The sequence below is a fragment of the Dama dama genome, chromosome 27 (assembly GCF_033118175.1).
Source record: "Dama dama isolate Ldn47 chromosome 27, ASM3311817v1, whole genome shotgun sequence".
NCBI lineage: Eukaryota > Metazoa > Chordata > Mammalia > Artiodactyla > Cervidae > Dama > Dama dama.
Window position 1 is genome coordinate 10,440,224 of NC_083707.1, and position 16,185 is coordinate 10,456,408.

The window sequence follows — 16,185 nt, forward strand, 5'->3', positions numbered from 1 at the left end:
ATTTCCACAAGTCATCTATAGATTCAACGGAGTCCCTATCAAAATCTTTATGGCATTTTTTGCAGAAATGGAAAAGCTCATCCTCAAATTCATAAGGAATTTCGACTGTCCTTGAATATACAAAATGATGTTGAAAAAGCAGAACAAAATTGGAGAAATCACATTTCCTGATTTTGAAACTTACTATAAGGTGAATTCTCTGATATAATAGTAAACTTGTAAACCAATGGAATAGAAGTGAAAATCCAGAAAATAAACCCATACATTTAGTAACAACTGATTTTCAACAAAAGTGCCAAGACTATTCAATAGGGAAAAAACAGTCTGTTAGACAAGTTGTGCTGAGGTAACTGGAAATCCACATGTAAAACAAATAAGTAGGACCCCTACCTTACAGCCATACATAAAAATTAGCTCAAATGAGATCAATGATCTAAACATAACATGTAAAATTATAAAAGTCCTAGAAGAAGACATAGGAGTAAATTATCATAATCTTGATTTAGTGATAGATTCTTAGAAATTACACCTTAAAAGTACGAACAACAAAAGAAAAAATAAACTGGCACTCATCAGAATTAAAAACTGCGTGCAAAAAAAAAAAAAAACTGCATACATCAGAAGACACTATCAAGAAAATGAAAAGATAAGCTAAAGACTGGTAGAAAATGTTTGCAAATCATATATCTGAGAAAGGTTTAATATCCACAGTATACAAAAAACTCTCGCAACTCAACAACAAAAAGGCAAACTGCCTTATTTAAACATGGGCTAATGGCCTGAATAGACATTTCTCTGGAGAAAAGACAGAAGTATCCAAGAAGCCCATGAAATATTTCCAACATTGTTAGTCATGAGGGAAATGCAAATCAAAACCACAACAAGATTTGCCACTTCACACCCAGTAGGATGGGTATAATTTTAAAAAGACAGAAACAAAACCAAAAAAGAACAAGTGTCACGGAGGATACGGGAAAATAAGAATTCTCACATGTTGTACTGGAAAAGTAATGGCTTAGTCAATGTAAAATAAACACTGCTGGTCTCTCCAAAGTTATATAATTACCATATGACCCAGAAATTCTACCCCTGTCTATACCAAAAAGAAGTGAAAACCAGTACCCAAATAAGTACATGTACACTCCTGTTCTTAATAGCCCTGTTCAAAAGAACCAAAAGATGGAAACAATCCAGGTATCCATCAGCCCATGAGTGGATGAACAAATTGTGGTCTATCCAACAATCAAATACTATACAGCCAACAAAGAAAGAAAGAAAGAGCTGATGCTTGTTGCACAGTTCCGGGACCCGGGAAACCCTGTGTTAAAGAAGCCAGCTACAAAAGGTTACATGTTGTGTGATTCCATTCATGTGAAATAGCCAGAACAGGTAAATCCATGGAGATAGAAAGGAAATCTGTGGTTCCTGGCATCTTGGGAGAATTCCTATATAATGCTTACTGGATTTCCTTTGGGAATGATGAAAATGTTTTAGAATCAGTAGTGGTTGTACATCATTGTGAATTTATCAAATGCCACTAAGTTATTCACTTTAAAACAGTTAACTTCAGGGCGTCCCTAGTGGTCCACTGGTTGGGACTTCGCCTTTCAATGCAGAGGGTGCTGGTTCGTCCCTGGTAGGGAGCTAGGATCCCACATGCCTTGTTGCCGATACACCAAAAACAGTTAAAGCAGAGACAATATTATAACAAATACAATGAAGACTTTAAAAAATGGTTAGCTTCATGTACTGTGATTTCACTATAAGAAAAAAAAAAATTGGGAATGTCTCAGCCCCATTAAAGCTATTTGAATTTTCCTCTAGTCTTATAGCTTTATTTTTAATTTGGTTTTTAATTTTAAGAAATATTATAACCATAGCATTTTGTCATTTTAAATAAGAAGCTAAATATTATTTTTAATCACTGTTTTAAATCAAACTAATATATAAATCAACTGATAACAGCTATGGGAACTGCCAATCATTTTATAATAATGTAGCAGATTATTAGTATGCCAGTCATATAAAATACAAAATGAGATGTAATTTCATATCTGAATATCACAACCTATAAAATTTCATGAAGTTCTAATTCTGTAAAATATAAGTGACCTAAAGAGTCAAAATTTGCATCTTCATTTTAATTGGTTATGGGATAAATATTATTTATCTGATACATAAAAAGGAGGTTTAAAAGACTGATAAAAGATCCCATTAACCCTACAGACTTTGTTGCCCTCTCACACTTGCCTTGTAATAGAATAAAAGAGAGAGGATAAGAATTGAAGATAAATGAAAATATACAGTAAAATTTAAATAATGAAAATCAAAACATAAACACACACATTCATTTAATGATCTGCTAGACATTTGTGAGGATGTGCCAAACACGTGGCCTGAGATTTAATGTTCATGATTTTAATTTCACAAGACATGACAGCATTTGGTGTTTTAGGAAGAGAAAGTAGAACTCCACACGCAAATAATTTATTCCCAGAAATGCTGCTTTGTGCATATAAAATCTTACGTGTGCACTTTTGCTCCAGTAGAGAATCACAAAAGGGGAAGAAAACTAATACTCCTAGTTTAGTATTAGTTTTGTAGAAATCAATTCACTTTGTGCGTGTGCATGTACGTGTATGCCTGCTCATGTGTGTGTATTTGAGAGGAGGTGAAAGCAATCATATTACATTAAAGTAAATGCCACCCTATTTTGCAATATATTGATTTATTTCAATTCAGTGGGACACTTTCAGTAGATATCATCCTTATGATATTTGTAAATGGTACTTAAGTATCTTTATCTCTGCTAACTTCAGGATTTCTTAGGCAAAACAACATTGTTTTGCTCAATCTACATAATTCCATTCACCTTTGTTAAAGTGGACACAAAACCGTGGATGTATTTTTCAGTTTCATGAGTAAATAATTTATTTTGAAGAATGTCTTCTGTGTGGCCTAGGGTTTAATAGGGTGGTATGCATGCTATTCTTCAAAATAAATTATTCATTTTATTAATAAGATATAGCATATTTAACATACTTTTGTTATATTTTTCCATATCTAAACGTCTCTATAGCTATATACGTACTTACACTTGATCTTAGCCAAAAGGCCCGAGAAGCAATACAGTTATATAAGTATTTACTAATAACTATTTTAAAAGTTGAAATTTCTAGTGTATCTCAGAGCAAAGTGGAGTAAGAACAGCTAAAGGAAAACATAAGAAGATAATATAATAAATCTAATAACATCAAATTATAGTGTTCTATATTTATTACTCCAACAACAAAAGAATAGGTATAATTATTGTTTATTCTTAAATGGTTCAGCAAATTTATGAGTAGAAGAAAGCTTTGAAAGAATGATAATGAATGGAGGAAAGTTAAAGTTAAGAGCCTGCTACACCACTGAATGGAAATAATACGTTTCTGAAGACAAAGTTGCTAAACAAAATATACATAATGCCAATTCTGTTCAAAGAATGGACACTTTCATTAAAGTAAATTCATTAGGAATTGACTTTGATGGCCTTTCCACTTTGGGATTAATTCATCATTTTCCTGAGACACATCAATTACCACTCTGTCACATTAACTTTCTGAGAATGACCCCGTATGTGACCTGAATGAAGGGAACCAGTTGCCAGAATGATTTAAGAAAACAGGCTTCCAAAGCCCTTCATGAGAGGCATGTCGACTAGCCATGGGGCCTTGCTCGGTAGAATACTGACCACTTTTTCCAATGATGTTTCACTTGAAAAAGTATGGTTTGCAGTGGAAAATACCTATACTGCACATCAAGAGAATTAAGGCTTCACAAGCACAGACATCTCCGCCATACGCTGAAGAAACCACATGAGCCCTTATAGGGTACTCTATTTTCCGAAATTGTTGGGAATTGCACTTCTACTTTTCCCCGTTACAGCAAAATCATGACATATTTTGATAAATATTAGGTAATGCGTGCTTGTTTCCTCTTCGATTGTTTTATGTTTCATCACTTTATGGTGGTCGCAAACCCCACTTTTCCTTTCCTTTCCTTTCAATCAAGTTCTCTTACCTTATTCTCTGTCCTGAAGTTCAAAGACATGAACAGGAGGGAGAAACAGGACAGGTAAGAGCTCAGAAAAGGATTCAAACTAGTGAAGTCCTTACAGCTGTTTATTTGGCTTTTTTTCTTCTCACTGAGCCCTGGGAAAGATGGCCCTTTCTAACACCATTCTCCAGCTAGGGTTTTATCACTCTGAGGGGATCTGCAGCTTTCACTGTCTGTAGGCTATTGTACACACAACCGTGTACTTTCTAGATAACCCACAGCAATGCATATAACTCTCATCCACAGAGATGCAGACTAATTTTGCCTGGTGGAAGTGCAATCTATTTCTTTATCCCTTGTGGGAAAAATAAATCAGCTTTGCATCTGATAACCAAATTCATTTAAACATTTCTGGTTGCCCTGTCTGTTACTTAGAGCCTTCTTTCAACTGGCTATATTATCTTACTGGTTGACTCAGGAGTGGATGGATGAAATAAAACCTTTCACATGTGTTCATTTTATGTTTGTATGAGATTTATGAGTTTATCATTTTAAAAATGACCATATTGATTATCACTCAGTCGTGTCTGACTCTTTGACACCCCATGGACTGTAGCCCACCAGTCGCCTCTGTCCACTGGGCTCTCCAGGCAAGAATATTGGAGTGGGTTGCTATGCCCACCTCCAGGGGATCTTCCCAAGCCAGGGATCGAACTCACATCTTTTACGTCTCCTGCTTTGGCTGTGGGTTCTTTATCACTAGCACCCCTGGGAAGCCCGTGTCTCTTATATGCCAGCATCCATTTCCTCATCTTATTCATACACAGTATTTTTATACATTTAGATATATGCTAATTCTATAGGGCACTTATATACATATGTATATATACATATATATACAAACATGTTATTCCTATATGGTACTGATGCACATAATTTTACACATACAGATTAGTTTTATTGAAATAATGTTAAAACCACAATTTGGATTTGTGTTATAATAACATCTACATGATTTCCTGGACTTTGGCTTGTTCTGTATGAAGCTTTGATTCATTTGATATTGAGAGACATCCGAACCTTGATATTTTGATCTGGAAAGATTTCTGTGGCCCCAAGGATTATGACCTGCAGCTGCTCCACGACAGGTAATTGTTTTGGTTTAAGTGAGTGCATGCTAAGTCGCTCACTCCTATCCGACTCTCTGCAAGGTTATGGACCATCGCCTGCCTGGTTCCACTGTCCATGGGATTTCCCAGGCAAGAAGACTGGAGTAGGTTGCCCATGTCCTCCTCCAGGGGAACTTCCCCATCCAGGGATTGAACCCAAGTCTCTTATGTTTCTGGCATTGGCATATGGGTTCTTTACCACTAGTGCCACCTGGGACACCTTTAATTTAAGTAGTGAGTCTGAATTCTTAATGAAGAAGGTTAAAAAAAATTCACTAACACCTTCTCCCAGTCATCAAAATGCTATCAGTGCAGTTCAGTCGCTCAGTAGTGTCCAACTCTTTGCGACCCCATGAATTGCAGCACGCCAGGCCTCCCTGTCCATCACAAACTCCCGGAGTTTACCCAAACCCATGTCCATTGAGTTGGTGATGCCATCCAGCCATCTCATCCTCTGTCATCCCCTTCTCCTCCTGCTCCTAATCCTTCCCAGCATCAGGGTCTTTTCCAATGAGTCAACCCTTTGCATCAGGTGGCCAAAATATTAGAGTTTCAGCTTCAGCATCAGTCCTTCCAATGAACATCCAGGACTGATCTCCTTTAGGATGCACTGGTTGGATCTCCTTGCAGTCCAAGGGACTCTCAAGAGTCTTCTCCAACACCACAGTTCAAAAGCATCAATTCTTTGCCACTCAGCTTTCTTCACCATCCAACCCTCACATCCATACATGACTACTGGAAAAACCATAGCCTTGACTAGACAGAGCTTTGTTGGCAAAGTAGTGTCTTTGCTTTTAAATATGCTATCTAGGTTGGTCATAACTTTCCTTCCAAGGATTAAGCGTCTTTTAATTTCATGGCTGCAGTCACCATCGATATACACTTAAGGAATAGTCTTGTGATTGATGAGCACACCCAATGAGTTGTTCATATCTTCCAAAATCTTCCTGGTTTCCAAGCTCTGTCTACTTCTAAAGCAAAGAACTACACTGGTCCCAAGAGCCCAGGTCTAAACTCAGAGTGGTCTGCTAACATGATAAGGCACACTGGCATATATACTAGCTCACTGGGGAACCGGTGGCTCGGTGGAGCTACAGGAGACATGGGTTTGATCCCTAGGTCAGGAAGATCCCCGCAGGAGGGCATGGCAACCTACTCCAGTACTCTTGCCTGGAGAATCCCATGGACAGAGGAACCTGGTGGGCTACAGCCCACAGGATCGCAAAGAGTTGGACAAGGCGGAAGCGATGGAGCATGCACACACACATCAGCTCCAAACAGGCCCCAGTCAGCCCTCACACTTCCTAACTGACATGCTTTATGCTATACCAGCTGGATATAACCAGAAAGGCATCAAAGTGGAATAGAATGAAGTACTTCTTCTTTCATGTTCCCATTCCACTTTGCTCTTAGCCATCATCACAATGTGTTATTGATAACAATGGATGTGTAATATCTTCCCAGACAGACGCTAAGCCCATGCTGGTCTAGGATAATGATTCAGTCATCTCCACATCACCAGCATCCAGAGCAGTGACTGGCGCAGGGTATAATATAAATAAGTGCTTGCTCTGCTCAGTGAATCAAAGGGAAACAGATATTTTGATGATCGAAACTTGCCCCATAATTGAAATAATTCTGTGCTTTCATGAGTGGCAAGCTGCAAAACAGTCTCTGCAGATTTATCCATTGTGCATATGTTAGAAGCATATACCATTACTGATGGCTTATGAATCTGTACAATAGAAAATTATGATCACTGACTATAACACTTAACTTTAGATATTTGCATCACCAAGTCATGAGACACTAATTCAATTTAATCTTATATTTGCAATAAATCCCTAAAATCACAAAGAATAAAGAAAAGTAATATGGAATTCAATTTTTCTGCCCATTTAGCTTTTACAGCTGATATGAATATGAACTATTTATATGACTCAAAAAATATGAACTTTTCAAACTCATTTTTAACTCATCGTTAAAGGAATTGAGTGAAAGGAACATTAAGGTACCATAGCTACTTTCATGGGAGAAACAGAAACAAGCTGTGTGTGTTTTGCAACATATTGACACTAACACATATACATTACAACTGCCGCTAAGAGAATGTTTGAAAAGTCTAAAAGCCACGTATCAAAAAAATTACATCCAGAGCAGTAAATATGTCTATTGGCTTTAGGACAAAATTCCAAAGCAAGCTAACTTTTCCAAAGTCAAAATGTGACTGTAATTCAGGTTTTAACATTTATGTCATAGCCTATAAAGGTTATTTGTAACATGATGTGTTTAATTGACTTAAAAATAATTTTTCTGAGACTAAAAAGAAATCGAAGAGGAGTGAACCAGCTATGTTTAAATGTTTATGTGGCTATTTACCTTAGCCTCCAATAAATCCGAATTGTATAGTTGCCCAAACTGATGGAGAAAAATACTCACTGAAAAATAAGATCAACTGCTTGGATAACTGAGACAAAACTGTAACAGGAAGCCAAACAAACACACAGAGGTCGTTTCCTAAGTTCATGCTTTTCTTACTTTCGAAAAAGCTTGAAACTCTCAGATTTGTCATACTCTTAACATGTTCACACAAAATTAGTCACGCTCTCTTTTCCTATGCATGAACAACATTTTAGATATACTTTATATTACCATGGGAAAAGATCAAACGATCAGATATGAGATAGCACAAAAAAATGTATTCAGACTTGAAGTTGTGAAAGGTAAGGTGGTGCCCACCAGGCCTCAGGGCAGAAATACAAAGGAAGTGAGGACATTTGCTTCCAGAGAGCTCCCATACCTTGTTTTTCTCCTGTAGTTCAACTCCTGGTGTCTTGGAATCAGGACCTTCGGAGCTCTCACCGAATCTATCTCTCCCGTGCAGGAGCTCTTCCATTTCTTTCACCCGGACCTTCAGCCTTCTATTTTCTCTCTCCAGGCCTTGTTTGTCCTTTTCAAGTAGCTCCCTCTTGTCCCACTCAGATGTATGTTCAGCCTGCAATCTCTCTAGCTAAACACAGAAAACGCAGAAAAGCAACACGTAGACTTTGCAATTGCCAAAGCGAATATGTCCATTTACACATTAGTTTTTCTATGTTTTGGCCACACCCAAGGCATGCAGGAAGTTAGTTCCTCAACCAGGGGTTGGACCTGTGCCCCCCATGCAGTGAAAGTGTGGTGTTTTAACCACTGAACCACCAGGGAATTCTCTACACAATTTTAAAAAAGAGAACTCTATTTGTCTGAAAAGTTGAGAACGACACAAAAGCCCTAAGACCAGATCATGCACTAGATAAATTTACCCTTTCTCTTGGTTCATGGGACTATTTCTAGAACCAAACAGACCATATTTGTCAAATAAGTATATTAAATGAAACATTGATGATATTTTGCCATCAATCTCAACTCAGCTGATGAGAATTTACCAGTTGAGAAGGAACAAAATCACTTCTTGGGCAATTTTGGTTGGATGGATATAGTCCGTATATTCATTCACTCATTCACTTATTTACTATACCTTTCAACTTCCAGGTACTATGCTAGTCATTGCAAATATAGACAACTGAATGTAATATCATAAATGCCATGATTAAAGTACTGTACAATATAGTCAAACTCACCTGAATAAATGTCCAATTTGATTTTCAGGGAATGGAGGTTGGCAACATGATAAAAATCAGAGGTATTTTAAAAGTATTTGTTATGGATCAAGGTTGAAAATTACTTACTTTTACATTGTTAGTTTTAAATGGCTTGATGGCAAAGTATTGAATAGTATTGCACTATTATAAAGTAGTTTCCATGACTTTAAATTTTCAAAGAGAAACCAACATTAAGAAAATGTTAGACTTCAATAATATCTTTGGAAATTAATTTTGATTAAAAAGTCTGAAAACTGCTTTTTCATACACACATAATTGTGCCACTATTGTAGAAAATGTTCTGTTCCCAAATCTAAGTGAGGCTCTGGTTTCTGAAAAAATAGGAAACTAAAATTACATTCTTGGCACTACACCTTCTCTACCAATTAAACATAATAAACTAAGGGATCAAATTTTAGATGACGTGATTTGACATTTGGGGTGCCTGTTTGGGCTATGAGGTGAAAACAGTATTTCACAATCCAATTTAGAACATGACATGACTTTAATTATTAAGATTAATGCTTAAACTTTTTGACTAGCATCACATCACTTATCAGAACGAAAATAATAAAGTTGTAATAAAAAGTCATCAACTTAGTGATGAAAAATTAATTTTATGAGAATAAATGTATTCTTGGTCAAGGACAAATAGGATACTATGTCAAGTCTTTGTAAAACTTTAGGCATTTAAAAGACATTGATGAAGTTGAATTTATACCTAATAAGAGATAACAAGTAGAAATAGGATTTTAAATAAATAATAGATGGCTTGAACGAAAAAAATCTAAATTAAAAAAGTTGAAGAAAGGAATTATATTAATGGCAATAACAATAAAACTTAAATAATGATGTGTTATTATTTACTATTTGAAGGTTCTTATTGACATACCAATTATCTGATAAATTTAGACATACAATAAACATCAAAATAGTATGGGTTTGTGAAAACTGGATCATAAATTTTATTAGCAGTTTTATTTTTTATTTCATTTTTAAAGATTCTTTCTTGTCAGATTATTCTTTTCTAAGAATCATACAAAATCTACCACCTTAAAAGCCTTTCAATTAAATGTGAGTTAAAAAGATGAAAGAACTATCAGGTACTACGTTAAGCTTTCAGAGTATTTTGTAAGTAGTTCTAACAACTGGTCAAGTTGAAATGGAATTCTACTGATTTACTTCCAATGATCAACAGAAAAATTCTAAAACATTTTAATTCTACCTGTAAAACACTATGAATTTTAACTAATAGTCAAAGTGTTAGTTTCTTAGTCAAGTCTGACTCTTTGCAACCCCATGGACTGTAGCCCACCAGGCTCCTCCATCCATGGAATTGTCCAGGCAAGAATACTGGAGAGGGTTGCCATTCCCTTCTCCAGGGGATCTTCCCAACCCAGGGATTGAACTTGGGTCTCCTGCATTGTAGGCAGATTCTTTACCATCTGAATAGCCAGGGAAGGAGAATCAAGCTAAGAGTATCTCAATAAAAGGAAGTAGGAGATGGATTTGAATATTCTAAGAACCAAGAGTCTAATCATGACATATTAGAAGCTTAGGAGAGTAGGTATGAAAGCAAGTTAAACAAGCAGATACTTAACACTTAGAAGGAAGTGTGATTTAAAGGATCATTTGAATTTCTTATGAAAAAAATACAATATTGTGATTATTCCCAAGGGCCAAATTGAGTCATTTCTTTTATTCATATATATGTATATAAGTGTTTATGTATTTGCTTCCTTCCTTCCTTCCAGTTTTATTGAGATATGAGTGACATGTGTACACAGCCTAACAATTTGGTCATTTCTAATCATATTCATCTATAAACTCAATCTTTGCCCCTTGTCATTGCTTAATACTGCTGAAAGGACATCGGTAATAGATTGCAATGAACTAAATAACTAGAACATAAGTTTTATGAAACCAGAGTTGGGCCATTTTGCTCATCATCTGGCACCTGACACCTGCAAGGTCTGTGCTTCACAAGGACCTGTTGAAGGAAGGAAAACACATTCCATGTCTCTAGGAAGAAGCTCCTTTGTATTTCAGTCACAGCGACTGGCCACAAAGTGAAATTAAGATAGCATCCAGCAGAGCCAGTTATTCACTCACCAATTCAACTGCCAGCAGAATTTCTCAGGACATTTACTCTTAACTCTTATTACTGTTGTCATAGTTGCTTTGTATTTTGTGATAGAAGTGAGGTAAAGACAGGATTTTTCAGTAGAATGACCTAAAGTTGAGTCCCAATTCTTTTTATCCCGAGACACTATTTTTCATTTATAAAATATGGAAAGTATTTCCTACAACTTAGTATTATGACATAGGAATGATTAAGGGAAAATAATCATTAAAACTTTCAAACTCAACATAAATATTTCTTGTCATAAACATGTTTTCTAAAGAACAAAGCATACCAGCAGCCAATTCAAATAATAACAGGTGAAATAGTGCATTATTTTTCAGCACATGTCATCAAGACAACAATCATTTTGTAAATGGACCTTGTCGACTGAGAAAACCCCCCATCAGAATGCACTATGTGGCATTCTTCAGGCCAGCGAGTGTCACGTAAAAACAACGCCCATGTTCCAGTAAGAGATGTGCAAATATTCAGAGTTTTCATTTCAGACAAGTTAGCTATAAAACCTCATCACAAGCATGGTGCTTCTGAAAGGAAGAGATAAAAGGCAGGAAGCTTGTTACTCCCTAGCAGTAAAAGATGATTACCCTTTTACTGAGGACCTAGTATGTCCCTGGTAAATAGCTGTATAGGTTATTTCTCATCCTTACCACCATCCTGTAAGTTTGTGTGTGCTATACACGAGGAGGGAAACTGGGATTCTAACAGTAGAAGTAACGTCAAGGTGGACAGAGAGTTCAAGCCATGGTTCACCTAAGGCTCCTCTCTGATTTCAATGAGTTCATCCCACCCACAAGACTAACAGATACTCACTTATATATGGATACAGCCACATTCTGAATCCACTGTGCCGCACTGTAGTAAGGAGATCAAACCAGTCCATCCTAAAGGAAATCAACCCTGAATATTCACTGGAAGGACTGACGCTGAAGCTGAAGCTCTGACATTTTGGCCACCTGATACAAAGAGCCAACTCATTGGAAAACACCCTGATGCTCGGAAAGACTGAAGGAAAAAGGAGAAGGAGGCAACAGAGGATGAGATGGCTGAATGACATCACCAACTAGATGGACTGAAAAGCTGTGTAAATATAAAATACGTAATAAAATCTGCACAGGAAATTAAGCAAATCATAAGGGTAGATCCTCTTTATTCACAAAATCTCTCCTAAAAGTAATTTTAGAAGTAGATAAACTGGATGGTATTACCGACTTGATGGACGTGAGTTTGAGTAAACTCCGGGAGTTGGTGATGGACAGGGAGGCCTGGCATGCTGCAGTCCATGGGGTCGCAAAGAGTCGGACATGACTGAGCGACTGAACTGAACTGAACTGAGTAACAGCTTGTGGTCATTCTAGTCATCACTTCCTGGTTGACCTATACATTTTGCAGGTCATGAGATGGTTCCTTATGATTTCATACCTTTTAGAGTATCTTTATAATAAGTAAACATGAACTTGAACAAACTCTAGGAGACAGTAAAGGACAGGGAAGCCTGGCATACTGTAGTCCATGGAGTTGCAAAGAGTTGGACACAACTTAACGACTCAAAAACAGCAACAACTAGGAAAAAGCTGTGTAAATATAAAATACGTAATAAAATCTGCACAGGAAATTAAGCAAATCATAAGGGTAGATCCTCTTTATTCACAAAATCTCTCCTAAAAGTAATTTTAGAAGTAGATAAACTGTCTTGCTCCAGGGATGGTCTTCTCAGAGATTTTGACAGTTCTCAGTGTCTAAAGAACACGAAATCTGTGCAAATCACCTAAAGTAAGGTTTTCCACTCAACTGAGATTATGTTTCATGTTAATCAATGTATTTATTTTTTCTAAAGGATTAACCACCATTTTAATTAAAAGTTATATTGACTATTGTATTATACTCTGATGGTTCAAATAAAATAGAAACTTAATTTTAATTATTAACACTGAGCTGTAAAGAAGGAAAAAGTAGATAGTACATGATTTATTTGGGGGAAATAGTAGAAAAGGAGATGGTAGAATGAATTAGATCTAAAGGATGATGATAAAAATGAAACAGTGACAAAAGTATTAATGAGAAACCCCTAAATTACCACTTTATGTCAAGAATGACTTAGTGTAACAATTTTATGCTTTAATATTGCTTTTTTAATATCTGCTTTGGGGGGAAATTTGACAAAAGAGATATACTGATGAACTCTTTCAAAAAACTTAGTGAAGAATAAAAAATGAGTTTGTTTCGTTGATCAAACCAGAATCACACAAACTTTTTAAGTATTAAAACAAGACTGTTCATTAAGAAGGCTAACATTAATATTGTAATAAGCAAGTTAATTCCTTCCATTCATCTTTAATCTAAAGTCAGTACATCTTACAGCCTCCTCTACTTACCACCAGCTTCCAGTGACAGCTGTTGATAGATAACTGTCCTTATGTGGGTGATGTTGGGTCTGGGCTCTTACTCTGCTCTTTCTTTAGTCTCCCAATCCTTACCCAGGTACTACTATATTTATAATACATATATATTATATTTATAAATATGATTTTTTCTGGATTTTATATATATATATGTATATTTAATTGGTCTTATATCCAGCAGTATCCTTAAACTTTCACAAATTATATTTTATAGATTAGTTTGTGTTCTCTAAACAGATAATTACACCTTCTGTGATCATTACAATCTTGTATCTTTCCAATTCTTATCACTTTACTACTTTTCTTCTTTTGTTGCTGCCTGGCATCTGAAATAAGAATATTAAATAAAAAGTGGTACCATGCTTCTGATTTTGTTGTTCACTCACTAAGTCATGTCCAACTCTTTGTGACCCCATGGACATACCAAGCTTTCTTGTCTTTCACTATCTCCAGGGATTTGCTCAAATTCATGTCCATTGAGTCAGTGATGCTGTATAACCATCTCATCCTCTGTCGCCACCCTCTCCTCCTGCCTTCAATCTTTCCCAGCATCAGGATCTTTTCCAATCAGTCAGTTCTTCGCATCAGGTGGCCAAAGTGTTGGAGCTTCAGCATCAGTCCTTCTGAGTGTTCAGGGTTGATCTCCTTTACTGGTTGGATCTCCTTGCTGTCCAGGGGACTCTCAAGAGTCTTCTCCAGCACCACAATTTGAAAACATCAATTCTTCAGCGCTCAGCCTTCTTCACGGTCCAACTCTCACATCCATACATGACTACTAGAAAAACCATACAGACCTTTGTCGGCAAAGTGATGTCTATGGTTTTTAATATGCTGTCTAGGTTTGTCAAGCTTCTAATACTTCATCATTAAATAAAATATTTGCTCCACAATTTTGTTACTCTTTCAGGTTTAAAAAGTTCACTTTGAGTCCTAGTGTGCTAAAATGTTTTTTCCAATAATCATGAACTGAGTTGTAGCAACAGTTTTTTTAAGCAACTTTAGAGATAACTACATAATTGATTTTTTCTTGTACTCTGATTTGTCCTGACTTACATAATAAAAGATCTAATGTTATAGTATACCTTGTATTCCTGTGACAAATTTTTTATTCATCATAATATTAAGACTACTCATATTTGGTTAATATTGTTGCCATTATATTTATGTGTGAAATTGATTATAATCTTCCTTGCTTTTATTACCCTTGTCTAGAAGTATAAGGATTAAACTAATACAATAGAAAGAATTGGGAAGTCTTCCCTCTTTTTTGGAAGATGCTCTATAAAATTGGAATTATCTACTCGGATGGTAGAACTTAACCATAAATATTCTGATGCTAGAGTTTTATTATAAAAAGTTTTAATTCATTAATTTTTCATTTACTTTATTTAATGTTATAAATCGATTTCAGCTTTCTATTTTTACAAGAGACATACTGGGTAAGTTATATTTTCTGGTCAATAATTCATTTCATGTAAGATTTTAATTTTTATTAGAATTCTCTCTGCAGCGTGGTTTCCTATCTTTGTAAACCACTGCTCTATCTAAAATTTTGTCCCTTTTTTTATTACTAGAGTTTTTAAATTATAGCTCTTAATTAATTTTGCCTGATTGCTTTTTTTTTCCCCGAAAGACCAACTTCTGTCTTTGCTAACTCTATTCTACATTTTTTTGGTATTAATTTCTCATATTGACTTTCCCTCTTTCTACATTCATTGTGTTTTTGTTTTTTTCCTGCTAGGATTTAGTTTGCTATTTTTTGTCTTTGATATTGGGTTAATCTGGATATTTCAAGAAGCAACTCTTACAACCGGCATTTAAAATACCATAAATTTACTGTGGGGACTGCATAGGAGAGAGACTGGGGGGGAGACAGGAAAGGCCAAGAACAGTCAGATTGGGATCAGGAATGACACCGCGTAAGGGAAACAAAGGGAAGGAAGGCAGATTGGGTTCAATCACCTCGGACATCAGTGCCTTCCTCAGAAAGGTAGGTGAGGACACAGAGGAGCTTTTGAGTCAGTCATTAGTGAGAAGGGTTGCATGTCCCAACACTAGGCGGCCCGTCTTTGGCTGGGAGTTGTCTATGAGAAGCGTACTGTCATTCCCTGGATTTCAGACGACGGCAGCTGGGGTTCTGGGTTAATTACACTCATTGTAATTGAGATCTGAGAAGCACTGTCCCAAGGAAGACATAACCGTTTCCTAATATAGCCACTGATGTTAAAAATATCCCTGAATTCTGCAGCATCCCTCAAGATTTCAGTGTTTTTATCCTTCAGCCTTAAATTCCATTAAATTTCTCTTTGACCTATGTTACTTAAATGTCTGTTTTACAATATCAAATAAATGAGTTTCTTATAGTTATTTTTCTGTAAGCAATGCTATGATAAATGACCACCTGGGGTCAAAAAAGAGTATCCTTTGGGGATCACATCGTTTAGAAACATGACCATAGACTAAATCTTTCTCTTTCAACATAGCCTGCAAAAATCAAAAATGGAAAGAAATAAAATCACCTATTCCATGAGTATAATTGGGAGATGGTATAGAAACCTTGATTCACATGCAACAGAGGAAATAAATATCCAAGAGTCGCAGAGCATTCTCTGGAGACCAGGTGGCACAGTCAGAGAGAGACTGTGCAGAAGAGAGTACAGCAATCAGGGGGGACTTCCTGCAGGAGGAGACACACCACCTAGAGAGGGAAGTATTGATACTAACAGGGGACTTGAGACCTGGAGGATCAGAACTAGCCACTGGTTTCTCGACATGTCTGGCCCTTAAAACAT

The 16,185-nt window shown here is 36.3% G+C and overlaps 1 protein-coding gene across 1 annotated transcript in view; it reads right to left on the reverse strand.

Moving 5' to 3' along the window:
- The window catches only part of CCDC102B (coiled-coil domain containing 102B), a 279,289-nt gene that overhangs the window by 170,051 nt on the left and 93,053 nt on the right, over positions 1–16,185 (reverse strand). Inside the window, exon 7 of the mRNA XM_061130691.1 lies at positions 8,008–8,217. Within this exon, the coding sequence (XP_060986674.1) occupies positions 8,008–8,217 (210 nt within the window). The remainder of the gene's footprint in view (positions 1–8,007; positions 8,218–16,185) is intronic.